The 27,326-nt window shown below is 54.2% G+C and overlaps 1 protein-coding gene across 1 annotated transcript; it reads left to right on the forward strand.

Moving 5' to 3' along the window:
- The first annotated feature begins 1,770 nt into the window (after nucleotides 1-1,770).
- LOC138354571 (PE-PGRS family protein PE_PGRS45-like) lies at nucleotides 1,771-26,725 on the forward strand. The gene is made up of 5 exons (XM_069308941.1): nucleotides 1,771-1,891; nucleotides 12,879-13,571; nucleotides 23,277-23,665; nucleotides 26,210-26,322; nucleotides 26,536-26,725. Exons 1-5 carry the CDS (start codon nucleotides 1,771-1,773, stop codon nucleotides 26,723-26,725), a joined length of 1,506 nt encoding a protein of 501 aa, XP_069165042.1.
- The last annotated feature ends 601 nt before the right edge of the window (nucleotides 26,726-27,326 follow it).

Consider the following 27,326-nt stretch of genomic DNA (forward strand, 5'->3'; position numbering starts at 1 on the left):
ACACACACACACACACACACACTCACTCACTCACTCACTCACTCACTCTCTCTCTCTCTCTCTCTCTCTCTCTCTCTCTCTCTCTCTCTCTCTCTCTCTCTCTCTCTCTCTCTCTCTCTCTCTCTCTCTCTCGTGTCCTCTCGTCCGCCACCCCCCATTACCCCCCTCCCCCCCTCACCACCGTTGGCGCACTTCAGCATCACACGCCTTATCGAAGTAACTGACGTCATCCAGGCTTCGATAAGTAGTGTACCTCAGCTCATTGTTTGCGAGGTGGTGCCCCGCGCTGCTGTGTGTACTCTCCTGTGTCTCGGCGGGACGGGCTCCGGCTCCTGGGCCCTGTCTCTAAACCACTCTGACAAAAAATCACAAAATCACATAGAATCACAAAGTGTACACGACCCCCGGGCAAGAGAAGGCGAGAAGAGGGCGCTGCTGCCTCTCACAGGTGCTGGACCAGCCCCACCTGCCCCTCACAGGTGCTGGACCAGCCCCAGCTGCCCCTCACAGGTGCTGGACCAGCCCCAGCTGCCTCTCACAGGTGCTGGACCAGCCCCAGCTGCCTCTCACAGGTGCTGGACCAGCCCCAGCTGCCTCTCACAGGTGCTGGACCAGCCCCAGCGGCCCCTCACAGGTGCTGGACCAGCCCCAGCTGCCTCTCACAGGTGCTGGACCAGCCCCAGCTGCCTCTCACAGGTGCTGGACCAGCCCCAGCTGCCTCTCACAGGTGCTGGACCAGCCCCAGCTGCCTCTCACAGGTGCTGGACCAGCCCCAGCTGCTTCTCACAGGTGCTGGACCAGCCCCAGCTGCCTCTCACAGGTGCTGGACCAGCCCCAGCTGCCTCTCACAGGTGCTGGACCAGCCCCAGCTGCCTCTCACAGGTGCTGGACCAGCCCCAGATGCCTCTCACAGGTGCTGGACCAGCCCCAGCGGCCCCTCACAGGTGCTGGACCAGCCCCAGCGGCCCCTCACAGGTGCTGGACCAGCCCCAGCGGCCCCTCACAGGTGCTGGACCAGCCCCAGCTGCCCCTCACAGGTGCTGGACCAGCCCCAGCTGTATTTCACAGGTGCTGGACCAGCCCCAGCTGCCTCTCACAGGTGCTGGACCAGCCCCAGCTGCCTCTCACAGGTGCTGGACCAGCCCCAGCGGCCCCCTCACAGGTGGTGGACCAGCCCCAGCGGCCCCTCACAGGTGCTGGACCAGCCCCAGCGGCCCCTCACAGGTGCTGGACCAGCCCGAGCGGCCTCTCACAGGTGCTGGACCAGCCCCAGCTGCCCCTCACAGGTGCTGGACCAGCCCCAGCGGCCCCCTCACAGGTGGTGGACCAGCCCCAGCGGCCCCTCACAGGTGCTGGACCAGCCCCAGCGGCCCCTCACAGGTGCTGGACCAGCCCCAGCTGCCTCTCACAGGTGCTGGACCAGCCCCAGCTGCCCCTCACAGGTGCTGGACCAGCCCCAGCTGTATTTCACAGGTGCTGGACCAGCCCCAGCTGCCTCTCACAGGTGCTGGACCAGCCCCAGCGGCCCCCTCACAGGTGGTGGACCAGCCCCAGCGGCCCCTCACAGGTGCTGGACCAGCCCCAGCGGCCCCTCACAGGTGCTGGACCAGCCCCAGCTGCCTCTCACAGGTGCTGGACCAGCCCCAGCGGCCCCTCACAGGTGCTGGCCCAGCCCCAGCGGCCCTGGAAGACAAACAAACCACCGATGTAATATACACAGATTTTGCGAAAGCTTTAGACAGTTGTAACTGTGGTGTTATTGTGCACAAAATGCGTTCAGAAGGAATGGCTGGTGAAGTAGGAAGATGGATCTTACGGATTGAGGGTAATGGTCAAGACAGTAAGATCAGCCTTGAGAAGCTGGGGCCACCGAGGTACCCTTCTTGCTCCGGTACTTGTTCTCAGTCTCGTGGACAAGTACACAAATTATAGTACAGTATCAGCCTTTGTAGATGACTGTTAAGATTTTAATGGAATGATAGAGCAAACAGGGTGATGGAAATCAGGTCTTTCAATGGGCCTCACGCAAATCTGTGTAACTATGTATTTACGTATGTAGGTTAGCTTAGCATTTTAAAAGCACCGAATCACCTTCTGTGGTTGATTGTTCAATAAACCCTTGAACTATATGTTTAACACATCTCTAACCCTGTCCATGGAGGACAGAAGAAAATGTATATATGCTGGTTAGCATTGTAAATATGTTGGCCACGTCTGTGGTAGAAAATAATAAAAAAAAAAAATAAAAAATGGGCCTCAGATAATAGTATGATGATTAATGAGAAAAAATTCCAGCTCCTGCTCAATGTAAAACACCAAAATATGAACCCGGAAGCTGCCCGAAACGCTTTGCGTAATAGTGGCTTTAGGCATTGTATGTACTTGCTCTTATCTATAAAGCCAACAAACTTGGTAAAATCTCTTTATGTATGTACCTTTGCCTAAATAAAAATTATTATTATTATTATTATTATTACATAAAATAGTCACATCAAGGCAAAGGACGCTCTATTGCATTGTTCATTTATATATATATAGAAAGAAAACGCAATGTAAAAGATTTTGGAGTAATCATTGGGTAACACCTGACTTTTAAAGAAGACAATAAAGTAGCTGGCAACTTGAAGTCACATTACAAGCTGGATAATAAGAATCTTTCAAAACATGAGATGGCAACTAATTTTAAGAGACTGCGGTGGTCTCGAGGATGGTGTATTGGTGCACACTAACAGCCCCGTCTAAAGCTGGAGAAGTTGTTGACCTGGAGAACATGCAGAGATAAAATAATTATTGGCAACCTTTAACATCTCTCAACCTTTTCTCAACTTCAGCCTTTCTTATCTCTCAACCTCAGCCTTTCTTATCTCTCAACCTCAGCCTTTCTTATCTCTCAACCTCGGCTGCGCTTTTCTAGAGCGCAGCCGAGTACACAATAATTTACATTTGGAAAATATTAGAGAGACTGGTTCCAAATATCTTCGTGGAAATAACTTCACGGGAAACCATGAGACATGGTAAGGATGTACAAAATAGTACATCGTGAAAAGCAGAGGTGCAGTAGGTACGCTGAGAGAGAACTCTTATGTACACTCAAGGGGCCTGACTGGTCCGCCTCTCGTGGTCTTCGAGAGACACTGATATAAACACCTCCGAAGGATACCTGACCAATCGGGCGGTGCTGCGTACGTCAGCCTCACACAAGCCCGGTTGACCAGACCACCCGCTAGGAGACGTTGGTCGGCGACCGGGCCGCGGGGACATTGATCCCAGGAGCCTACACAAGGTCACCTCAAGGTACAGATACGAGGGTTTATAATCACCAGCTTCCTCAAGTGAGTCATTTGTCCTACGGTAAGTATGTCACTTGAACTGTACATGCTCCCCCCTCCCCCCCCCCACCCCTCCCAGACACGCTCAGCGGCTCCCCCTCCCCTCTTCCCCCCCCCCTCCCACCGTCTCTACGTCTCCCCCACTCCCACTCACCCCATCCCCCACCCACCAAAGGCTCCCCCCTCTCCCCCCCCCCTCTCCCCCCCCTCTCCCCCCCAAACGGGTACCAATGAGGTGTGCATGTGGGGTGTTAACCTTGGCTTCCCTGCACGAGGAGGAGCAAGGCTGTGGAACAGTAGCTGGTGTGAAAGTGTAGAAGGGGTGGGGGGGGGGGGCACAGTGACCAGTGGTAGACGGGGTTGGGGAGGAGAACCCCCCAATCATCACTGGGGGAGGGGGGGGAGGAGGGAAGCCAAGTACCGTTGAGGTAAGCTGCACTCTGCAACTGGTGAAGGGTTGCACACCTTTCACTGGAAATTGCTTTGAAGGAACAGAGTATAGGACTGGTGGGAGGGAGGGAGGGGGGGGCGTGGTAATCTGCACCAGGTGTGTGTGTGTGTGTGTGTGTGTGTGTGTGTGTGTGTGTGTGTGTACTTATCTACTTGTGCTTGCGGGGGTTGAGCTTTGGCTCTATGGTCCCGCCTCTCAGCTGTCAATCAACTGGTTCTACAAGGTAGCCAACTCCATCAAAATATTAAATATGTACCCAACTCAACTAATGATTAATCAACCAATTACTCCATGGGATAACTGGGATCTATCAGTTGATTTTGTAAATGCGCCCAAGATAGTGTGCACTCTACATTATTAAAACAGTTAACACTGAAAAGCATCACTGAAAGTACTCAGGGTATGGGTAACGATGTTTATCAGTGCTATACCGACGGCTCTGTAGAAGGTGGACGATGTACCGGATGTGCATGTAATATATTTGAACAATCTTCTCTCGTACATACAGCAATGAAGCGCGTCAATGACTGGGCAAGTACAACTCAAACAGAACTTGCAGGCATATACTTTGCCACTGAATTTTTAAAAGACAAAGGCAGTGGACTTATATACTGTGAATCGCAGAGTGCACTCCTGGCATTGAACGCACATAGTAGTGACACCCAGAAAATAGTCAATGATATTCGAATGAATGTTTTAGCTGCTAAAGAAAACAGATTTGAAATTAAATTCCTATGGATACCATCACATGTTGGCATCTCAAGGCATGACAATGTTGATATGCTTGCTAAGACAGCCTGTAGAAAACCAGTGGTAGAAATTGATATGGGTGTTTCATTAGCAGTGACAGAGAATACTTAAACAAATATCTAATGAAGATCTCACCGACCTAACAAATTCACAAAGACCTGAAAGTTGTAGCATTAAATATTATGATAGATATCGTGAGGAGACATTCACATATGGGACTAATAGAACAAGAACCCGGCAATGTGATGTTATAGTGGCCAGAATACGCCTGGGATATAGACGTATCTGGCAGCTTTCTCAAAACCCAAATGTCGAGTACACAATGTGTCAACTTTGTGAAAGAGAAAACATGCACTCTCTTGAACATTATATTGTAGAATGTCCCATACTGACTGACTTTCGCCCTCCTGGGCTAAGGTATGCTGAACTCTGTAGTTACTATATGAGTACTGGAACACTTGATGATATATTAGACTTGTATCCAAGATTGACCATGTAATATATCAATCATACAATGTATATATATGATGTAACTATATAACCTGAGCTTGTAAAAGCACCTTCATCACCTTCAGTGATTAAGTGCTTAATTGCACACTAGTTTCTTTATCAGCTATCTTACCCGTCAGAGTAAATGAGACAAATGTATGTGAATGCATGTGTGTGTATATATGTATGTATATGTGTGTGTATGTATATGTATGGGTATAAAGTATATATGGAAGCTGATCAGAATTACATTTCACCTTTGTAAATGCACATTAATGACACTGTGTAAAAGACACATCAAACACTTTATGTAGGGCATACGTAAATCTGTGTATCTATGTATTTACGTATGTAGGTAAGCTTAGCATTTTAAAAGCACCGAATCACCTTCTGTGGTTGAGTGTTCAATAAACCCTTGAACTATATGTTTAACACATCACTAACCCTGTCCATGGAGGACAGAAGAAAATGTATATATTCTGGTTAGCATTGTAAATGTGTGGCCACGTCTGTGGTAGAAAATAATAATAATAAAAAAATCAACTGGTGTACAGATTCCTGAGCCTACTGGGCTCTATCATATCTATATTTGAAACTGTGTATGGAGTCAGCCTCCACCCCATCACTGCCTAATGCATTCCACCTGTTAACTACTCTGACACTGAAAAAGTCCTTTCTAACGTCCCTGTGGCACATGTGGGTACTCAGTCTCCACCTGTGTCCCCTTGTTCGCGTACCACCCGGTTGTGTGTGTGTGTGTGTGTGTGTGTGTGTGTGTGTGTGTGTGTGTGTAATTACCTATTATGTAATTACCTAAGTGTAGTTACAGGATGAGAGAGAACTACGTTCGTGGTGTCCCGTCTTCCCAGCACTCTGTATCATATAACGCTAATGTAGTGTCATATAATGTGTGTGTGATCAACAGCTGTTGTGTGGAGAGTTGAGGCCAGGATAGAAGAGCAGAAGGTTCTCTCGCCCCGCCTCACTCTGCCGCCAGAAACAAATTCCATCACATTGGCATTGAAAAACTTGTATACAAATTCAGTATTTGAGCCGGATTGTTAAACCTAATCTGGCTACTTCTACTACCACCACCACCTCCCCTGCTGTTGCTACCACAACTACTTCCACTATCACAATGTTTGTGTGTATGACAGACAGACAGACAGACAGACAGACAGACAGACAGACAGAGGCAAGAAGGCCAGCAAGAGTGTGAGCTCAACAAAAGGGTCCAGAGTGAAAGCTGTTGGCTGACAAAAGTCTCACGCCCTTGCAAAACTGTTCCACTGGAGAGGGTTGAGGTGTGTGTGTGGGAGAGGAGGAGGGACGGAGGGAGGGACGGAGGGAGGGGAAGGGAAGAGGGAGGGAGGGGCGTGGTAGACCACCCAGGGAGATGGAACCTCCTTCAGAAATAGCAGATGGAAAAAATTTGGAGAAAGTGTTGAAGCGCTCCTGTCTCCTCTGGGTACATGGCCGCGCCCACGGTACCCTGGAGGCTTGGGTGGTGACGGGTGGGTGACGGGAGGAGCAGGACGGGTGACGGACATACAGGTCCTGGTGGTTTTGACGGGGTTAGACGCGTTCCTGTCAGAAGTGGCGAGCCCCACAAGGTTATAGTGGATATGTGGGCCTTCAGGCTGCACCAAGCAACAGTCTGTTGGACCAAGTTATCGTAAGTCGAGCCTTGTACCCCAATACAACCCCCTAATGAACCCCATGCCAGGTATGTTCACCCAGGTATTGGTGCTGATTGGGGTTCCCGAGGAGATGAAGGACTTATCACTGACTACGCAGAAGTGAGGTCTTAGCTCTGTAGACCCGCCTCTTGGCCTCGTTGTACCTGTTGCGTTATAACTGTTCTGACGTTCAAGTTCTTTGTAACATCGTCCGGCCGTAATGTTGTGGGTGGAGGTGCGTGGCACCCGTGGTGGTGTGGTCAGTTTGTGGAGGTGTTGACTGTGGGGGTGTGGTCGGGGTGGCCTAGTGCTCACCGTGTTGTGCTCACCGTGTGTTGCTTGCAGGGGTTGAGCTTCGGCACTTTGGTCCCGGTGGAGGAGGGTGGTAATGGGTGTGGGTGTGTTGGGGTGTGTGTGTGTGTGTTGGGGAGGGAGGGGGAGGTGAGTGGGTGTGTGTGTGTGGGGGGGGGGGAGTGGGTGTGTGTGGAGGTTGACGCTCGTCACTCATGTGGAGAGAGAGTGACGGGTACTCACCCCTCACGGTAACCTTGGTCATGTCCCCTCTTGACACTCAGTACGTCGCTCACAAATGGCAACTGACAGGGGTCTAACGCCCCTGTCAGTTGCCGCCTACGCCAACTGGTGTAGGTGGACTCCAGGGCCGCCTAGGGCCACCTCCAGGGCCGCCTCCAGGGCCGCCTCCAGGGCCGCCTCCAGGGCCGCCTCCAGGGCCACCTCCAGGGCCGCCTAGGGCCGCCTAGGGCCACCTCCAGGGCCGCCTCCAGGGCCGCCTCCAGGGCCGCCTAGGGCCACCTCCAGGGCCGCCTCCAGGGCCGCCTCCAGGGCCGCCTAGGGCCGCCTAGGGCCACCTCCAGGGCCGCCTCCAGGGCCGCCTAGGGCTGCCTAGGGCCGCCTCCAGGGCCACCTCCAGGGCCGCCTCCAGGGCCACCTCCAGGGCCGCCTAGGGCCACCTCCAGGGCCGCCTCCAGGGCCACCTCCAGGGCCGCCTCCAGGGCCACCTCCAGGGCCGCCTCCAGGGCCACCTCCAGGGCCGCCTAGGGCCGCCTCCAGGGCCACCTCCAGGGCCGCCTCCAGGGCCGCCTAGGGCCGCCTAGGGCCACCTCCAGGGCCGCCTCCAGGGCCACCTCCAGGGCCGCCTCCAGGGCCACCTAGGGCCGCCTAGGGCCACCTCCAGGGCCGCCTCCAGGGCCACCTCCAGGGCCTCCTAGGGCCGCCTAGGGCCGCCTCCAGGGCCGCCTCCAGGGCCACCTCCAGGGCCGCCTCCAGGGCCACCTCCAGGGCCGCCTAGGGCCGCCTAGGGCCACCTCCAGGGCCGCCTCCAGGGCCGCCTCCAGGGCCGCCTAGGGCCACCTCCAGGGCCGCCTCCAGGGCCGCCTCCAGGGCCACCTCCAGGGCCGCCTAGGGCCGCCTAGGGCCACCTCCAGGGCCGCCTCCAGGGCCGCCTAGGGCCGCCTAGGGCCACCTCCAGGGCCGCCTCCAGGGCCACCTCCAGGGCCGCCTCCAGGGCCACCTCCAGGGCCGCCTAGGGCCGCCTAGGGCCACCTCCAGGGCCGCCTCCAGGGCCGCCTCCAGGGCCACCTCCAGGGCCGCCTAGGGCCGCCTAGGGCCACCTCCAGGGCCACCTCCAGGGCCGCCTAGGGCCGCCTAGGGCCGCCTAGGGCTGCCTAGGGCCGCCTAGGGCCGCCTCCAGGGCCACCTCCAGGGCCGCCTCCAGGGCCACCTCCAGGGCCGCCTAGGGCCACCTCCAGGGCCGCCTCCAGGGCCACCTCCAGGGCCGCCTCCAGGGCCACCTCCAGGGCCTCCTAGGGCCGCCTAGGGCCGCCTCCAGGGCCGCCTCCAGGGCCACCTCCAGGGCCGCCTCCAGGGCCACCTCCAGGGCCGCCTCCAGGGCCGCCTAGGGCCACCTCCAGGGCCGCCTCCAGGGCCGCCCATCACGTCAACTGTCCACTCCAGCTCTACCTGAAAGACCTTCACGTTTCTTCCGTGACGGCTACAGTGACTTCAGCGTCAAGCTGTCTGTCTTTTGTTTCCCCTTAAGTTTATTTATTGATAGGGTTATGTAGCGTAGTGAACTGTATGGGGATAGGGGACCCAGGGAGGGTGGCAGGCCGGCAGGGAGGATGGCAGGTCGGCAGGGAGGGGTGGCAGGCCGGCAGGGAGGGGTGGCTGGCCGGCAGGGAGGGGTGGCTGGGCGGCAGGGAGGGTGGCAGGCCGGCAGGGAGGGGTGGCTGGCCGGCAGGGAGTGTGGCAGGCCGGCAGGGAGTGTGGCAGGCCGGCAGGGAGGGTGGCAGGTCGGCAGGGAGGGGTGGCTGGCCGGCAGGGAGTGTGGCAGGCCGGCAGGGAGGGTGGCAGGCCGGCAGGGAGGGGTGGCTGGCCGGCAGGGAGTGTGGCAGGCCGGCAGGGAGTGTGGCAGGCCGGCAGGGAGGGTGGCAGGCCGGCAGGGAGGGTGGCAGGCCGGCAGGGAGGGTGGCAGGCCGGCAGGGAGGGGTGGCAGGCCGGCAGGGAGGGGTGGCAGGCCGGCAGGGAGGGGTGGCAGGCCGGCAGGGAGGGTGGCAGGCCGGCAGGGAGGGTGGCAGGCCGGCAGGGAGGTGTGGCAGGCCGGCAGGGAGGGTGGCAGGCCGGCAGGGAGGGGTCGCAGGCCAGCAGGGAGAGTGGCATGCTGGCAGGGAGGGGTCGCAGGCAGGCAGGGAGGGGTGGCAGGCCGGCAGGGAGGGTGGCAGGCCGGCAGGGAGGGGTCGCAGGCCAGCAGGGAGAGTGGCATGCTGGCAGGGAGGGGTGGCAGGCAGGCAGGGAGGGGTGGCAGGCCGGTAGGGGGGTGGCAGGCCGGCAGGGAGAGTGGCATGCTGGCAGGCCGGTAGGGGGGTGGCAGGCCGGCAGGCAGGAAAGGAAGCCAGTAGAAAATGAGAGGCAGGAAACACAAGTACTTGGTCTTCTTAGGAGCATTAGCGGAAACTCACACCTCACTGCCTGCCTCCAATTTCTGACACTTACTGACCCCACGAAGTGTGGAGCGGACCGCCAGGGGGGCCAGGACCCACCGAAGGGGGGGGGGGGGGTCAGGGATGGCCCCTGGTGAGGGGGTCAGTGTGGGAACCTCTACATGTGCATGTAATGGGGGGGGGGGGGTCTTTGGCCCCGGCTTTCAGCTGGTAGTGCTAATTGCAATTACACACCTGTACACAATTACACCTGTCTTTCATATTTCCCGTTTCAAACTGTGTAATGAGTTAGTCGACCGTTTCGTCATGTGATCCGCTTGAGTTGTCTAGGAGCCTCACAGTGGTGAAGGGTGGTGGGTGGCGTCAAGAAGGGCGGTGGTGGGTGGCGTCAAGAAGGGCGGTGGTGGGTGGCGTCAAGAAGGGCGGTGGGTGGCGTTAAGAAGGGCGGTGGTGGGTGGCGTCAAGAAGGGCGGTGGTGGGTGGCGTCAAGAAGGGTGGTGGGTGGCGTCAAGAAGGGCGGTGGTGGGTGGCGTCAAGAAGGGCGGTGGTGGGTGGCGTCAAGAAGGGTGGTGGGTGGCGTCAAGAAGGGCGGTGGTGGGTGGCGTCAAGAAGGGTGGTGGGTGGCGTCAAGAAGGGCGGTGGTGGGTGGCGTCAAGAAGGGTGGTGGGTGGCGTCAAGAAGGGCGGTGGTGGGTGGCGTCAAGAAGGGTGGTGGGTGGCGTCAAGAAGGGCGGTGGTGGGTGGCGTCAAGAAGGGTGGTGGGTGGCGTCAAGAAGGGTGGTGGTGGGTGGCATCAAGAAGGGCGGTGGTGGGTGGCGTCAAGAAGGGCGGTGGTGGGTGGCGTCAAGAAGGGCGGTGGTGGGTGGCGTCAAGAAGGACGGTGGGTGGCGTCAAGAAGGGCGGTGGGTGGCGTCAAGAAGGGCGGTGGTGGGTGGCGTCAAGAAGGGCGGTGGTGGGTGGCGTCAAGAAGGGCGGTGGTGGGTGGCGTCAAGAAGGGCGGTGGTGGGTGGCGTCAAGAAGGGCGGTGGGTGGCGTCAAGAAGGGCGGTGGGTGGCGTCAAGAAGGGCGGTGGTGGGTGGCGTCAAGAAGGGCGGTGGTGGGTGGCGTCAAGAAGGGTGGTGGGTGGCGTCAAGAAGGGCGGTGGTGGGTGGCGTCAAGAAGGGCGGTGGTGGGTGGCGTCAAGAAGGGCGGTGGTGGGTGGCGTCAAGAAGGGTGGTGGTGGGTGGCGTCAAGAAGGGTGGTGGTGGGTGGCGTCAAGAAGGGCGGTGGTGGGTGGCGTCAAGAAGGGTGGTGGTGGGTGGCGTCAAGAAGGGCGGTGGTGGGTGGCGTCAAGAAGGGTGGTGGGTGGCGTCAAGAAGGGTGGTGGGTGGCGTCAAGAAGGGCGGTGGTGGGTGGCGTCAAGAAGGGCGGTGGTGGGTGGCGTCAAGAAGGGCGGTGGTGGGTGGCGTCGAGAAGGGCGGTGGTGGGTGGCGTCAAGAAGGGCGGTGGTGGGTGGCGTCGAGAAGGGCGGTGGTGGGTGGCGTCGAGAAGGGCGGTGGTGGGTGGCGTCGAGAAGGGCGGTGGTGGGTGGCGTCGAGAAGGGCGGTGGTGGGTGGCGTCGAGAAGGGCGGTGGTGGGTGGCGTCAAGAAGGGCGGTGGTGGGTGGCGTCAAGAAGGGCGGTGGTGGGTGGCGTCAAGAAGGGCGGTGGTGGGTGGCGTCAAGAAGGGCGGTGGTGGGTGGCGTCAAGAAGGGCGGTGGGTGGCGTCAAGAAGGGTGGTGGGTGGCGTCAAGATGGGCGGTGGTGGGTGGCGTCAAGAAGGGCGGTGGGTGGCGTCAAGAAGGGCGGGGTATAGCCACAGTGGACGTCATGACGTGATACATTTCATCTGGTGTGGAGAGAGAGACTAGACGTTCACGTCACGTTTAAGTGAAGTCTTTGTCCGGAGTGAGAGGCGTGAGGGTGAAGGTGAACCTAATCCTGCCAGCGTGGTGAAGCCTTGGCTGCTGTGCTGGCCTTTGTGCGGCGGAGGTGCTCACCTAATGCTTCTTGCCTACCACCCACTACCCCACAACCCCCCCCTCCCCCCCGTCCCCTGGTCTTCTAACCTTTTTGTACCTGCTACGTTTTTTTTTCTTTGCTGAAGTTAGAGTGCTTTGTGGTATCTGACCTTCAAGTTGTGAATGAAGATGGCTTCCACGACCTTTTTTCAGTGCATTTCCCTCCTCGGCCACTCGTACGAGCCTTGAATCATTCTTTAGGTTTTTCAATGCCGTTCAAAATGCTTGCCAGCTTTACACATGTATATCAGTAGTCATTTACGTGCATTATTTTACACTTGTTGGGGGTTGAACTCAAATAGCCATTTGTGTTCCCACTCCAGTAGTTTGTCAAGGTTTTGCTGTATTGCTCTGCTGTTCTCTTGCAAACATTGGCATGTACAGAGAAAGTAACCCTTGAGACCATCTTTCTGACAATGATACTTTGTTTCCTGACCATCAGGTATTCCCTTAAATGTTTCTGTCAGTGACAACATCAGTGAGAGTAATGAGGTGACTTGAAGTAGCGGTGTGGGTACTCCCGTCGCTCACCTTACCCCTGTACCACCACGTGGCTCACCTTATACCACCTGGGGGAGTACAGGTGAATTCTCGGTGTACCTGTGTCTCCATCTTATACACCTGTGTGTTGTCGCTGATGTTATCACATGTGTTGTGAGAGCCTGAGAAAATGCAGTGTCCCCAGCAGTGTCCCCAGCAGTGTCTCCAGCAGTGTCCCCAGCAGTGTCCCCAGCAGTGTCTCCAACAGTGTCTCCAACAGTGTCCCCAGCAGTGTCCCCAGCAGTGTCCCCAGCAGTGTCTCCAACAGTGTCTCCAACAGTGTCTCCAGCAGTGTCCCCAAGCAGTGACCCTGTTGTCGTGTCTCCCCATTTAGTGACCTCTACACAATACTCCCAAGTTTGTTAGGCCTGACTGTGACCCTCCACGTTGCTGCTCCTCCGTTACAAAGTTGAGCCTCTCCAGGTGCTGCTCCGTTATGTCCTCCGTTATTAATGTGTCCAGGTCTTAACAAGTGATGTAGGTCAGTGACACAGGTGTGGCGGTGCTGGTGGTGGTGGCACCTGTCACTGTCTTAGGGTAGTACCTGTCACTGTCCCATTCAGGTACTGCAGGTAGTACTCTCTGTGGCCCGACTACTGGCCCTTGTTGTACCTCGAATCTGGCTATAAACTTGTGGGTGGAGGTGGCGTCCACAACGGTGGAGGTGGCGTCCACAACGGTGGAGGTGGCGTCCACAACGGTGGAGGTGGCGTCCACAACGGTGGAGGTGGCGTCAACAACGGTGGAGGTGGCTTCCACAACGGTGGAGGTGGCGTCAACAACGGTGGAGGTGGCGTCAACAACGGTGGAGGTGGCGTCAACAACGGTGGAGGTGGCGTCCACAACGGTGGAGGTGGCGTCAACAACGGTGGAGGTGGCGTCCACAACGGTGGAGGTGGCGTCAACAACGGTGGAGGTGGCGTCAACAACGGTGGAGGTGGCGTCAACAACGGTGGAGGTGGCGTCCACAACGGTGGAGGTGGCTTCAACAACGGTGGAGGTGGCGTCCACAACGGTGGAGGTGGCTTCCACAACGGTGGAGGTGGCGTCCACAACGGTGGAGGTGGCTTCAACAACGGTGGAGGTGGCGTCCACAACGGTGGAGGTGGCGTCAACAACGGTGGAGGTGGCTTCCACAACGGTGGAGGTGGCGTCAACAACGGTGGAGGTGGCGTCAACAACGGTGGAGGTGGCGTCCACAACGGTGGAGGTGGCGTCAACAACGGTGGAGGTGGCGTCAACAACGGTGGAGGTGGCTTCAACAACGGTGGAGGTGGCTTCCACAACGGTGGAGGTGGCTTCAACAACGGTGGAGGTGGCTTCCACAACGGTGGAGGTGGCTTCAACAACGGTGGAGGTGGCTTCAACAACGGTGGAGGTGGCTTCCACAACGGTGGAGGTGGCTTCCACAACGGTGGAGGTGGCTTCCACAACGGTGGAGGTGGCTTCCACAACGGTGGAGGTGGCTTCAACAACGGTGGAGGTGGCTTCCACAACTTCTTGTTCCAGTGCATCCCAGTTGTGGAGCAGCCGTGCAGGGGTGCCAGTACTTCCTTATATGTTTTGGTCTTACATGTTATTTCCACTTGTGTCTTCTTGTCCTAGTTTCTCTCAATTTAAAGATGCTGTCCTTGTCCGCCTTGCCTATTATCCTCAGTAACCTTGTATGTTGTCATCATATCTCACTGGCTTTTTCTATCCCTTAGAGTTGTGAGGTTTAGTTGCATTAAGCTATCCTCGTGGTTTAACCCTCTTAACGCCACCCTCTTACCTCTGGCATAAGTCTTCTTGCAAGCCTCTCTACTTTTTCCATTTTCGTTTTATTCTTCACTTGCATATTCCACACTAGTGTTGCACATTGTAAGTTATCGCCCTCGCTTGACTGTAGTCAGTGGTGGTGGAGGTGGTGGTGGTTATCTTCTTGAGATGATTTCGGGGCTTTAGTGTCCCCGCGGCCCGGTCCTCGACCAGGCCTCCACCCCCAGGAAGCAGCCCGTGACAGCTGACTAACACCCAGGTACCTATTTTACTGCTAGGTAACAGGGGCATAGGGTGAAAGAAACTCTGCCCATTGTTTCTCGCCGGCGCCCGGGATCGATCCCGGGACCACAGGATCACAAGTACAGTGTGCTGTCCGCTCGGCCGACCGGCTCCCTTTGTGGTGGTGGCAGTAGAGGTGGTGGTGGTGGCAGTAGAGGTGGTGGTGGTGGTGGCAGTAGAGGTGGTGGTGGTGGTGGCAGTAGAGGTGGTGGTGGTGGCAGTAGAGGTGGTGGTGGTGATGGCAGTAGAGGTGGTGGTGGTGGCAGTAGAGGTGGTGGTGGTGGCAGTAGAGGTGGTGGTGGTGGTGGCAGTAGAGGTGGTGGTGGCAGTGGAGGTGATGGTGGCAGTAGAGGTGGTGGTGGTTTGCATGACAGACACAAGATTTGTTCTCAAGAAATTGTCTGGAGTTGCAGAAGGTGGTGAGACAGTGTGTGTGGAGGCATGACAGCTAAGATCACCTGAGGTGACAGGGTCGACTCCCGGCGGCTCATAGACCACTGCGATAAACTCAACTGATATAACAACCGAAAAGTAAAGTCACTGTTGAGGTGCACGTGTTCACCAGCCTTGTTGTGGCTGGTAAATTGTTGGTGTGGTGACGCAGTCTCCAGTGAATGGTGTTGGGGTCAGCTGTTGTGGTATGTAATAGCTGAGGCCTTATATGTACCAGGAGGCTTTACGGATCCTGGGTTGGAGGGGGGGGGGGAAGGGGGAGATTCTCCCTCCCCCCCTGAAGGTGACCCGTGGCACAGTGCCTCGTCGAGGGGGTCAAGGCACTGTCTGAATGGCATAGCGTTTGCTTTCTGGGTTCCAGGACACTGGCAGCCGCGTATATAATCCCCAGTATTGCTGAGGCTTCCCCTCCCTTGTGTTGCTTAGCTCTCTTCTGCCTCCCGCACCCCCCCCCCCCCCCCCTCCCTCTCACCTTCCTCTGTCTCAAGGTGGCTTACTAAGACCTTCCCCGTCATGGCTCAAGGCACTAGTCCGTCTCCAGACCTCAAGCAATCACGCTTCCGAAACCTGTACATCAGTCGATGATCTTAGTGGCTTTGCATTTATTGAAAAGTTTCAGTTCCGAAGCACTACGAGGTTTACAATGGCAATAATAACCTTGGCTTGTGAAGCCTGTAAACCATTTCATAGTGTAAACAAAGACGACATGATTGTTATAAGGTATACAGTATACTTTTTATGAGTGAATACGCAAATTTTGCTTCTGTTTCCTCTTTGCATGAGGCTCCGTGGTGTATTTACATAATTTACTAGTTCACGGGCGTAATTTACCTGTTTACAGACGTGGTTTACCGGCATGCGTGTGTAGGAGTATCTGCGTTGCTGCGTGCAGCTTGCGTCAAGAGTGCGTGTGTGTGCAGTTTGCGTGCGTGGTAGTGGTAGTTCCTGCTCCCGTGCCTGTTATGTCCCTGAGTGGTCTTATCCGGTAATCTGAATCAGGCTCTAATGACGGGTCATTGAGTGTGTGTGTGTGTGTGTGTGTGTGTGTGTGTGTGTGTGTGTGTGTGTGTGTGTGTGTGTGTGTGTGTGTGTGTGTACTCACCTATTTGTGCTTGCAGGATCGAGCATTGACTCTTGGATCCCGCCTTTCCAGCTATCGGTTGCTTACAGCAATGACTCCTGTCCCATTTCCCTATCATACCTAGTTTTAAAAGTATGAATAGTATTTGCTTCCACAACCTGTTCCCCAAGTGCATTCCATTTTTCCACTACTCTCATGCTAAAAGAAAACTTCCTAACATCTCTGTGACTCATCTGAGTTTCCAGTTTCCACCCATGTCCCCTCGTTCTGTTATTATTACGTGTGAACATTTCATCTATTTCCACTTTGTCAATTCCCCTGAGTATTTTATGTCCCTATCATATCTCCTCTCTCCCTTCTTTTCTCTAGTGTCGTAAGGTTCAGTTCCTTCAGCCGCTCTTCATATCCCATCCCTCGTAACTCTGGGACAAGCCTCGTCGCAAACCTCTGAACCTTCTCCAGTTTCTTTATGTGTTTCTTCAGGTGGGGGCTCCATGATGGCGCGGCATACTCTAAGCCGGGTCTCACGTAGGCAGTGTAAAGCGCCCTAAAAGCTTCCTCATTTAGGTTTCTGAATGAAGTTCTAATTTTCGCCAGTGTAGAGTACGCTGCTGTCGTTATCCTATTTATATGTGCCTCAGGAGTTAGATTAGGTGTCACATCCACTCCCAGGTCTCTTTCTCGAATCGTTACAGGTAGGCTGTTCCCCTTCATTGTGTACTGTCCCTTTGGTCTCCTGTCACCTGATCCCATTTCCATAACTTTACATTTACTGGTGTTAAACCCCAGTAGCCATTTCCCTGACCATCTCTGCAGCCTGTTTAAGTCCTCTTGGAGGATCCTACAATCCTCGTCTGTCACAACTCTTCTCATTAATTTTGCGTCATCCGCAAACATTGACATGTATGATTCCACTCCTGTAAACATATCATTTACGTAAATTAGAAAGAGGATTGGTCCCAGCACCGATCCTTGAGGTACTCCACTTGTTACTGTTCGCCAGTCCGACTTCTCGCCCCTTACCATTACCCTCTGGCTCCTTCCTGTTAGGTAGTTCTTCACCCATACTAGGGCCTTTCCGCTTACTCCTGCCTGCCTCTCAAGTTTGTATAGCAGTCTCATGGGCGGTACCGTATCAAAGGCCTTTTGGCAGTCAAGAAATATGCAGTCTGCCCAGCCTTCTCTGTCGTGCCTTATCCTTGTTACTTTATCATAGAATTCTAAAAGGTTTGTTAGGCATGATTTCCCTGTCCAGAACCCATGTTGGTGCTTGTTTACAAACCCAATGCTCTCCAGGTGCTCAACAAGTCTTAGCCTAATTATTCTTTCAAGTATTTTGCAGGGGATGCTTGTCAGTGATACGGGTCTGTAGTTAAGTGCCTCCTCCCTATCACCTTTTTTGAAAATCGGTACATTTGCCTCCTTCCAGCAACTGGGCAATTCTCCCGACATAAGTGACTCATTAAAGATCATTGCCAGAGGCACGCTGAGAGCCTGCGCTGCCTCTTTAAGTATCCACGGTGATACTTTGTCTGGTCCAACAGCTTTATTTGCATCCAGTGTTGTCAACTGTTTCATTACATCCTCTGCTGTCACCTCTATATCTGATAGTCTTTCATCTTGGGTAATCTCTTCTAACAATGGGAGCTGCTCAGGCTCGGTTGTGAACACTCCATGGAATTTTGCATTCAGTACCTCGCAGATTTCCTTGTCGCTTTCTGTATATGCCCCTTCTGTTTTCCTCAGTCTTGTCACTTGGTCATTTACCGACATCTTCCTTCTTATATGGCTATGTAGTAATTTTTGGTTGCTGTGTGTGTGTGTGTGTGTGTGTGTGTGTGTGTGTGTGTGTGTGTGTGTGTGTCGAGGCTGGTGGCGACCAGGGAGTCGTATCTGTCGACCAGTTCTTGTACCACCTGTCCACGCCCCCGTCTGCCTGCTTACCCGTCGTCACTTGTCTTATTAATTATCCTGTCTATTCCCCCCTCCCCCACCCCCTTCTCCGTCTGTTCCTGTCCACGAGGCGTTTGAAAGTGCCCGATCCCAGCGTTCTTGTCCTTATATAATGGCCATGACAATACAAACTTGCTCTCTGTTCTTTCCTTCTTTCTTGAGACGCCCTTATTTTTCCTATTATTTATATATATATATATATATATATATATATATATATATATATATATATATATATATATATATATATATATATATATATGTCGTACCTAGTAGCCAGAACGCACTTCTCAGCCTACTATGCAAGGCCAAATTTGCCTAATAAGAAAAGTTTTCATGAATTAATTGTTTTTCGACTACCTAACCTACCTAACCTAACCTAACCTAACTTTTTTGACTACCTAACCTAACCTAACCTATAAAGATAGGTTAGGTTAGGTTAGGTAGGGTTGGTTAGGTTCGGTCATATATCTACGTTAATTTTAACTCCAATAAAAAAAAATTTACCTCATACATAATGAAATGGGTAGCTTTATCATTTCATAAGAAAAAAAATTGAGAAAATATAATAATTCATGAAAACTTGGCTTATTAGGCAAATCGGGCCTTGCATAGTAGGCTGAGAAGTGAGTTCTGGCTACTAGGTACGACATATATATATATATATATATATATATATATATATATATATATATACTTATGTATTAATGGCGGGGGTTCCTCCTGTTATGTATTTATGGTGTATTTATTTCTCAAGGATCATCCAATCTATCATGACCATAATCCACCCAATCAGTTGGTCAACCAACTGATTGGGTGGATTATGAGAATCTCTATAACTTACGCTATCTGGCGTGGAATGCGGGTGTGTAATACACCTCCCATCGTCCAAAGACTGTGATAGCAGGTCTAAGACAGTGATAGCAGAATTAGAAGGCCCGCAGGGACCCAGTGCTGAGCTCCCAAGTACAGCACACAGCCAGAATTACTGTGACCGCCTCACAGCACTCCCCGGTGAGTACAGTGTGCAACAACATCGACAGTTCGACGTCGTAACAACGTCGCATTACCGTCATAAACGTTGCTTCGACGTCGATCCAACGCCCACCGGGTCAGAATGCGCTCTCTGGCGTAAGAGAGGAGAGACACCACATAATACATACATACATGGAAGATACGGAAACGTTAGGTTTCACGCAATCGAATAACACCTTTTTTGTAGGGAAATATGTGATAAAAAAAGTGAAGACGACTAGCCCAAGGTGAAGAGCGTGCTGGGGTACCTGGAGCGTAGCGGACACACTCTGGGTATATCAGAGGACCACCACCGACCTCCACCGTTGACCAGCAAATGTTAAGATATATTGCCAGTTTACAATTTTTTTAAGAGGGAATTTGGCGGATCCCCACAGGAAGTGTGGGAACAGCCAGCCAGGGAGGGTGGTACACGCACACGGGCACACAGTGGGGAAGCTGAGTACCCACATGAGCCACAGAGACGTTAGAAAGAACTTTTTCAGTGTCAGAGTAGTTAGTAAATGGAATGCATTAGGCAGTGATGTGGTGGAGGCTGACGCCATACACAGTTTCAAATGTAGATATGATAGAGCCCAGTAGGCTCAGGATTCTGTACACCAGTTGATTGACGGTTGAGAGGCGGGACAAAAGAGCCAGAGCTCAACCCCCGCAACCACAACTAGGTGAGTACTCACTATAGAGGAGGTAGAAGTGGCAGCGAGGCGGCGGCTGCTGGTTCTGCAAATGTGGTACTCATGTAGTTGTGCTTGCAGGGGTTGAGCTTTGGCTCTTTGGTCCCGCCTCTCAACCTGTGGAGGCGGTGCGTACCTGCCAGTGACTACGGAGAAGTGAGCTCCTGCTCCTCATGCCCCGCCCCTAGCCTCCTCACACCTTACAACTGGACTCTCCTGGCGTGAAAGTTCTTTGTCACATCTGACTTTGAAATTGCTCATGGAGGTGTGGTTTCCACGACCTCGTTAAGAGCACTTAAGTATAGGGTAGATCCATTACGGGATCACCATAGCCCGTGCTACATGGACACATCGTTCTGAGTAGCTAAATCTAAAACAACAACAACAACAACAACGGTAGACCAATGAATATTTCCTCGCATTTCTTCAACACCTTTCCATTTCCAGCTTCCATATGATAGAGGAGTAGCCTCAATTTATAGAGGCCCTGCCCTTGTTTACCTAGTCTATTCTCCAGATCTTACATGTAGTAATCATGTCCACTGTGTTTCTCGTGTAGGGTTGTGAGACAGGTCAGCTGAACCTGTCCACGCTGCACAGTCGTCGTAATGTGCAGCGTGGCACACACTTCCTGCAAACATTTCTTACGGTGTCTTAAGTGTTGTCTTTCAGGAAGGGGGGGGGGAACAATTGCCGGTGCTGCTGCATATTTCTCTATTGGTCTCACGTGGGTTGTGTATATTGTCTTGAAAGAGTAACTTGTGCATTTGCTGTGAGCTCTGAAATTATATCCCTTTACAAGCTATTAAATCTTTTCGGTTCCTGTAGTTGCCGTCCCCTTATGGTGTGGACACTTTCTAGCCTTCTGTCTTCCTGTCCTGGCATCATTATATATATATATATATATATATATATATATATATATATATATATATATATATATATATATATATATATATATATTTTCAGTATATATATATATATATATATATATACTGAAAAAAGGTGAATAATATATATATATATATATATTATATATATATATATATATATATATATATATATATATATATATATATATATATATATATAATATATATATATATATTATTCACCTTTTTTCAGTTATGGGGGGAGGGGTTTCTGGTCAGTATTTCACCTGGGAATTATGTACTGTGGGGCGGGGTTATCATCTAGTGAACCGAGGCTCTTGGGCCACCAGCTGTGGGAGCGGGGCGTCTCATCTTGGGCCACCAGCTGTGGGAGCGGGGCGTCTCATCTTGGGCCACCAGCTGTGGGAGCGGGGCGTCTCATCTTGGGCCACCAGCTGTGGGAGCGGGGCGTCTCATCTTGGGCCACCAGCTGTGGGAGCGGGGCGTCTCATCTTGGGCCACCAGCTGTGGGAGCGGGGCGTCTCATCTTGGGCCACCAGCTGTGGGAGTGGGGCGTCTCATCTTGGGCCACCAGCTGTGGGAGTGGGGCGTCTCATCTTGGGCCACCAGCTGTGGGAGTGGGGCGTCTCATCTTGGGCAACCAGCTGTGGGAGCGGGGCGTCTCATCTTGGGCCACCAGCTGTGGGAGCGGAGCGTCTCATCTTGGGCCACCAGCTGTGGGAGCGGGGCGTCTCATCTTGGGCCACCAGCTGTGGGAGCGGAGCGTCTCATCTTGGGCCACCAGCTGTGGGAGCGGAGCGTCTCATCTTGGGCCACCAGCTGTGGGAGCGGGGCGTCTCATCTTGGGCCACCAGCTGTGGGAGCGGAGCGTCTCATCTTGGGCCACCAGCTGTGGGAGCGGGGCGTCTCATCTTGGGCCACCAGCTGTGGGAGCGGGGCGTCTCATCTTGGGCCACCAGCTGTGGGAGCAGGGCGTCTCATCTTGGGCCACCAGCTGTGGGAGCGGAGCGTCTCATCTTGGGCCACCAGCTGTGGGAGCGGGGCGTCTCATCTTGGGCCACCAGCTGTGGGAGCGGGGCGTCTCATCTTGGGCCACCAGCTGTGGGAGCGGGGCGTCTCATCTTGGGCCACCAGCTGTGGGAGCGGGGCGTCTCATCTTGGGCCACCAGCTGTGGGAGCGGGGCGTCTCATCTTGGGCCACCAGCTGTGGGAGTGGGGCGTCTCATCTTGGGCCACCAGCTGTGGGAGTGGGGCGTCTCATCTTGGGCCACCAGCTGTGGGAGTGGGGCGTCTCATCTTGGGCAACCAGCTGTGGGAGCGGGGCGTCTCATCTTGGGCCACCAGCTGTGGGAGCGGAGCGTCTCATCTTGGGCCACCAGCTGTGGGAGCGGGGCGTCTCATCTTGGGCCACCAGCTGTGGGAGCGGAGCGTCTCATCTTGGGCCACCAGCTGTGGGAGCGGAGCGTCTCATCTTGGGCCACCAGCTGTGGGAGCGGGGCGTCTCATCTTGGGCCACCAGCTGTGGGAGCGGAGCGTCTCATCTTGGGCCACCAGCTGTGGGAGCGGGGCGTCTCATCTTGGGCCACCAGCTGTGGGAGCGGGGCGTCTCATCTTGGGCCACCAGCTGTGGGAGCGGGGCGTCTCATCTTGGGCCACCAGCTGTGGGAGCGGAGCGTCTCATCTTGGGCCACCAGCTGTGGGAGCGGGGCGTCTCATCTTGGGCCACCAGCTGTGGGAGCGGAGCGTCTCATCTTGGGCCACCAGCTGTGGGAGCAGGGTGTCTCATCTTGGACCACCAGCTGTGGGAGCGGGGCGTCTCATCTTGGGCCACCAGCTGTGGGAGCGGGGCGTCTCATCTTGGGCCACCAGCTGTGGGAGCGGAGCGTCTCATCTTGGGCCTCCAGCTGTGGGAGCGGGGCGTCTCATCTTGGGCCACCAGCTGTGGGAGCGGGGTGTCTCATCTTGGGCCACCAGCTGTGGGAGTGGGGCGTCTCATCTTGGGCCACCAGCTGTGGGAGTGGGGCGTCTCATCTTGGGCCACCAGCTGTGGGAGCGGGGCGTCTCATCTTGGGCCACCAGCTGTGGGAGCGGGGCGTCTCATCTTGGGCCACCAGCTGTGGGAGTGGGGCGTCTCATCTTGGGCCACCAGCTGTGGGAGCGGGGCGTCTCATCTTGGGCCACCAGCTGTGGGAGCGGGGCGTCTCATCTTGGGCCACCAGCTGTGGGAGCGGGGCGTCTCATCTTGGGCCACCAGCTGTGGGAGCGGGGCGTCGTCTCATCTTGGAGTAATCTTTCTAACATTGGGTCCTCTAACATTTGGATGGTGTTCCACACCCTGATGGCTTGGTGCTGCAGTCTGATGTTTAGTGGCTGTATGTTCAGGAGCTCATGGAACTCCTGGATTGTCTGATGCATATGGTGGACGGTGTTTTGCTTGCTCTCCTTAGCGCCTTATTTTGCACTGCTTGCAGTTTCTGCACTGTTCACTGCACCCCAGAGGACAGTTCCCCCCCCCCCCGGGGGCTGGGGGTTACCTTCCAATGATTTGTGTACTGATACTCCGCCTGAGTAAACCAGAAACAAACATCACTTAGTAGGCCAGCCAGCGGCTTAGGGCCCACGCAGGCATATCCCTGCCAAAACAAACACAATACACCGGCCCTCCCAGGGCCTGGGGTGACTGGACCCAAAGCCATGATGTTTTGTCCATGTAATACGATTTTGTAATAAGATTTTAATCGGAGAAAAGCCATGGTAACTTTCCCCTGACTGTTGGTGTTGGTGTCGGGCCACGGAGGTGACTTGTGTCCACATCTGCTGTGATTAGTCCTGGATTATCCCCCCCCCCCCCGCCCTTCCTTCCCGTATGGCTTCTCCACGTCACAGCTCTGTCACTCCACCCTTCTTAACAGTGGTCGTCCGTGACAGTGGTCGTCGTGACAGTGGTCGTCGTGACAGTGGTCGTCTTGACAGTGGTCGTCCTGACAGTGGTCGTCCTGACAGTGGTCGTCCTGACAGTGGTCGTCCTGACAGTGGTCGTCCTGACAGTGGTCGTCCTGACAGTGGTCGTCATGACAGTGGTCGTCCTGACAGTGGTCGTCGTGACAGTGGTCGTCCTGACAGTGGTCGTCCTGACAGTGGTCGTCCTAACAGTGGTCGTCATGACAGTGGTCGTCGTGACAGTGGTCGTCGTGACAGTGGTCGTCCTGACAGTGGTCGTCATGACAGTGGTCGTCTTGGTGTTGAGCTCTGTAGCTATGAGAGGCAACTCGTCCTCTCGCATAGTACATCGTATTTTGACGTAAAAATCCATTTAGGCCAAAACCTGATGCACTCGCTACAAGTCACAGAGGCTCGCAAAACTGGTGTGAGGTCCCGTTTTCTATTCACGGGTCCTCGGGTAGGTTAGGTTCAGGCAATTTAGTACAGCATTTTAGTAACGTTGGGAACACTGGAGAAGACGAGCTGGTGGGAGAGTGTTCATATCAGTTAGGAACAGGGTAGGCAGGCAGGCAGGCTGTTTGATGGTAGGCAGGCAGGCTGTTTGATGGTAGGCAGGCAGGCTGTTTGATGGTAGGCAGGCAGGCCTGTTTGATGGCAGGCAGGCAGGCTGTTTGATGGTAGGCAGGCAGGCAGGCTGTTTGATGGTAGGCAGGCAGGCAGGCTGTTTGATGGTAGGCAGGCAGGCTGTTTGATGGTAGGCAGGCAGCCTGTTTGATGGTAGGCAGGCAGGCAGGCTGTTTGATGGTAGGCAGGCAGGCAGGCTGTTTGATGGTAGGCAGGCAGGCAGGCTGTTTGATGGTAGGTAGGCAGGCAGGCTGTTTGATGGTAGGCAGGCAGGCAGGCTGTTTGATGGTAGGTAGGCAGGCAGGCTGTTTGATGGTAGGCAGGCAGGCAGGCTGTTTGATGGTAGGCAGGCAGGCAGGCTGTTTGATGGTAGGCAGGCAGGCTGTTTGATGGTAGGCAGGCAGGCTGTTTGATGGTAGGCAGGCAGGCAGGCTGTTTGATGGTAGGCAGGCAGGCAGGCTGTTTGATGGTAGGCAGGCAGGCAGGCTGTTTGATGGTAGGCAGGCAGGCAGGCTGTTTGATGGTAGGCAGGCAGGCAGGCTGTTTGATGGTAGGCAGGCAGGCAGGCTGTTTGATGGTAGGCAGGCAGGCTGTTTGATGGTAGGCAGGCAGGCAGGCTGTTTGATGGTAGGCAGGCAGGCAGGCTGTTTGATGGTAGGCAGGCAGGCTGTTTGATGGTAGGCAGGCAGGCAGGCTGTTTGATGGTAGGTAGGCAGGCAGGCTGTTTGGTGGCAGGCAGGCAGGCTGTTTGATGGTAGGCAGGCAGGCAGGCTGTTTGATGGTAGGCAGGCAGGCTGTTTGATGGTAGGCAGGCAGGCAGGCTGTTTGATGGTAGGCAGGCAGGCAGGCTGTTTGATGGTAGGCAGGCAGGCTGTTTGATGGTAGGCAGGCAGGCAGGCTGTTTGATGGTAGGTAGGCAGGCAGGCTGTTTGGTGGCAGGCAGGCAGGCTGTTTGATGGTAGGCAGGCAGGCAGGCTGTTTGATGGTAGGCAAGCAGGCTGTTTGATGGTAGGCAGGCAGGCAGGCTGTTTGATGGTAGGTAGGCAGGCAGGCTGTTTGGTGGCAGGCAGGCAGGCTGTTTGATGGTAGGCAGGCAGGCAGGCTGTTTGATGGTAGGCAAGCAGGCTGTTTGATGGTAGGCAGGCAGGCAGGCTGTTTGATGGTAGGCAGGCAGGCAGGCAGGCAGGCAGGCAGGCAGGCAGACAGGCCAGGCAGGCAGGCAGGCTGGCAGGCAGGCAGGCAGGCAGGCAGGCAGACAGGCCAGGCAGGCAGGCAGGCAGGCAGACAGGCCAGGCAGGCAGGCAGGCAGACAGGCCAGGCAGACAGGCCAGGCAGGCAGGCAGGCAGGCAGGCAGGCAGGCAGGCAGTTAGTCAAGATGACAAACAATGACTCTGGTATAAGCAGTCGTACAACTGGCAGTCAAGTCGGAACCTGCTGTGTAACTACTGCCTTAAACAGCGCCACAGAAACCGGTTTTAGTGGTTAGCGTCGGCGTTGAATGGACGGTGTTGATGGTATAAAGATGATGTTAGCATTCCTTAGGAACGAGAGGCGGTTCCTCGAGATGCTGGTGGCCGACGGTGCCCTTGGCCGCGCCTTCTGGGAGCAGCAGGAGAGGTGATGAAGGGTCATGCTTGACGGGGGAGGGGTTGAGGTCTAGCTTAAGGGGGAGGGGTTGAGGTCTAGCTTAAGGGGGAGGGGTTGAGGTCTAGCTTAAGGGGAAGGGATGAGGTCAATTCCATCCCAGCCATGGTGGAGGAAGGGTGCTTCTCGGAGCACTCTAGAAAGTTGTGAACTTGTGAACCAGTGACCTTTGATCGATGACGGACAAGACGATTCCAGGCCTTTTCATGTAGCAATGACCAGGAGACAAGAACGGAAAACTGTGCACAGAGAGTTAAGTGATACTGGCAGTGATGAACGACCGGAGAAGTGTAGTGATCGACGCCAGACGGGACTCGGGTTACAAAGTTCTATACAAACTCAGCAGGAAAATGTCTCCGGAGGGCTGCAGCAGGACCAGACACCGCCTGGGGGCACACCTTAATGGAAGGACGCGGCTGTTATGTCTCTCGACATGTACACTAACTTTGCATCAGAAGCTGGAGTGGAACCGCTCAGTGGGCCGAGGAATTTGGTGAATATGAACCATTATTTTAGGAGGGTGTCCACCGGTTGGGAGAGAAGAGGCAGCGGAACACCAAGGACGGATTTAAGAATATTATTTTGGTTACTTCTGAAGTGGGAATAATATAAACTCAGGTTATTGTTTGTCAGTGTCCGATATACTTAGATCCTGAATTTCTTCATCTCAACAATGAAAGTGTTGTGTGGACTCAGAGGAACATTGTATGTGGTGAAAAACACTCAGATTCTTGCCTTGTTAAAGGGTGAGGCTCCTGAAAGACTTTTTGTACAAGAATTTGGATACAGGAATGTGACAAAATATATTGAGGAGACTATATTATGCATGAAGTGCTCTCGTTAGGGACATGTGGCTTGGAAATGTCAGTTTGACCCCCGATGTCGGTATTGTGGTAAGAACAATGACAAGCGACAATGTGGATTGACAAAGGAGAAAATGTGTTGCCATCTTGCTGCAGTTGTCGAAGCATCCACAATGCTGGTTCCTCTCTATGTCCCATGAAGCCCCGTGTGAGAGATGCCAAGCCGGCACCCATAAGCAGGGTAAACGAAGATCAGGTGGAAGGCAAGATCGTACAGCAGGAACAGTGGAAAGACAACGATATCCTCTGTGGCCAACGTGTGGGAGACAGGCACGGCGACGATTAAGGATAGCCTGCTTGATATCGAAGCCACTAGGGAAGCCACTTTCCTAGTGGGAAATGAAGCCCCCCCCAAAAAAATGTAGGCTGGTGGTGACGAGGTGCAGGGTGGCTTTGTGGAGTCTGCGGTCAGTACACACATCTTGGAATACCTCAAAAAGTTGGTCAAGAGGATTGAAGCTCTAGAAAAAGTAGCTATAGCAAACAGATGGTGTTTAGTGGGGAGGGAAACGGAGAGGAAATAAAGTAAGGAGGAGGATGGCGAATCACAGATGGAAGAGTCTCAGACAAATGAACTATCCACTAATGATGGATAGTTCCACCCCGTGTGGTGGAAAATGTTGATGGAGAAGCTTTGGACAAATGGTATTAAACAACACAATTTCAAGAGATGATGTCGCTTATCAGTAAAATAAATAAGTGGCGCGAAGATAAGAGTCTGACAACATGGCGGGGGGGGGGGGATGACTGCATCTGCGTTATGTTGCTGCCATGTTGGTGTTGTTGCTTTGGCAATGAAATACATTCTTGAAATACATCATGCTTTGTAGCATTAGAATAAAAGGATCCTATTATGCTTTCACATGCATTATTTATCTCTTCCCACC

The sequence above is a fragment of the Procambarus clarkii genome, chromosome 63 (assembly GCF_040958095.1).
Source record: "Procambarus clarkii isolate CNS0578487 chromosome 63, FALCON_Pclarkii_2.0, whole genome shotgun sequence".
In the NCBI taxonomy this organism is placed as follows: domain Eukaryota; kingdom Metazoa; phylum Arthropoda; class Malacostraca; order Decapoda; family Cambaridae; genus Procambarus; species Procambarus clarkii.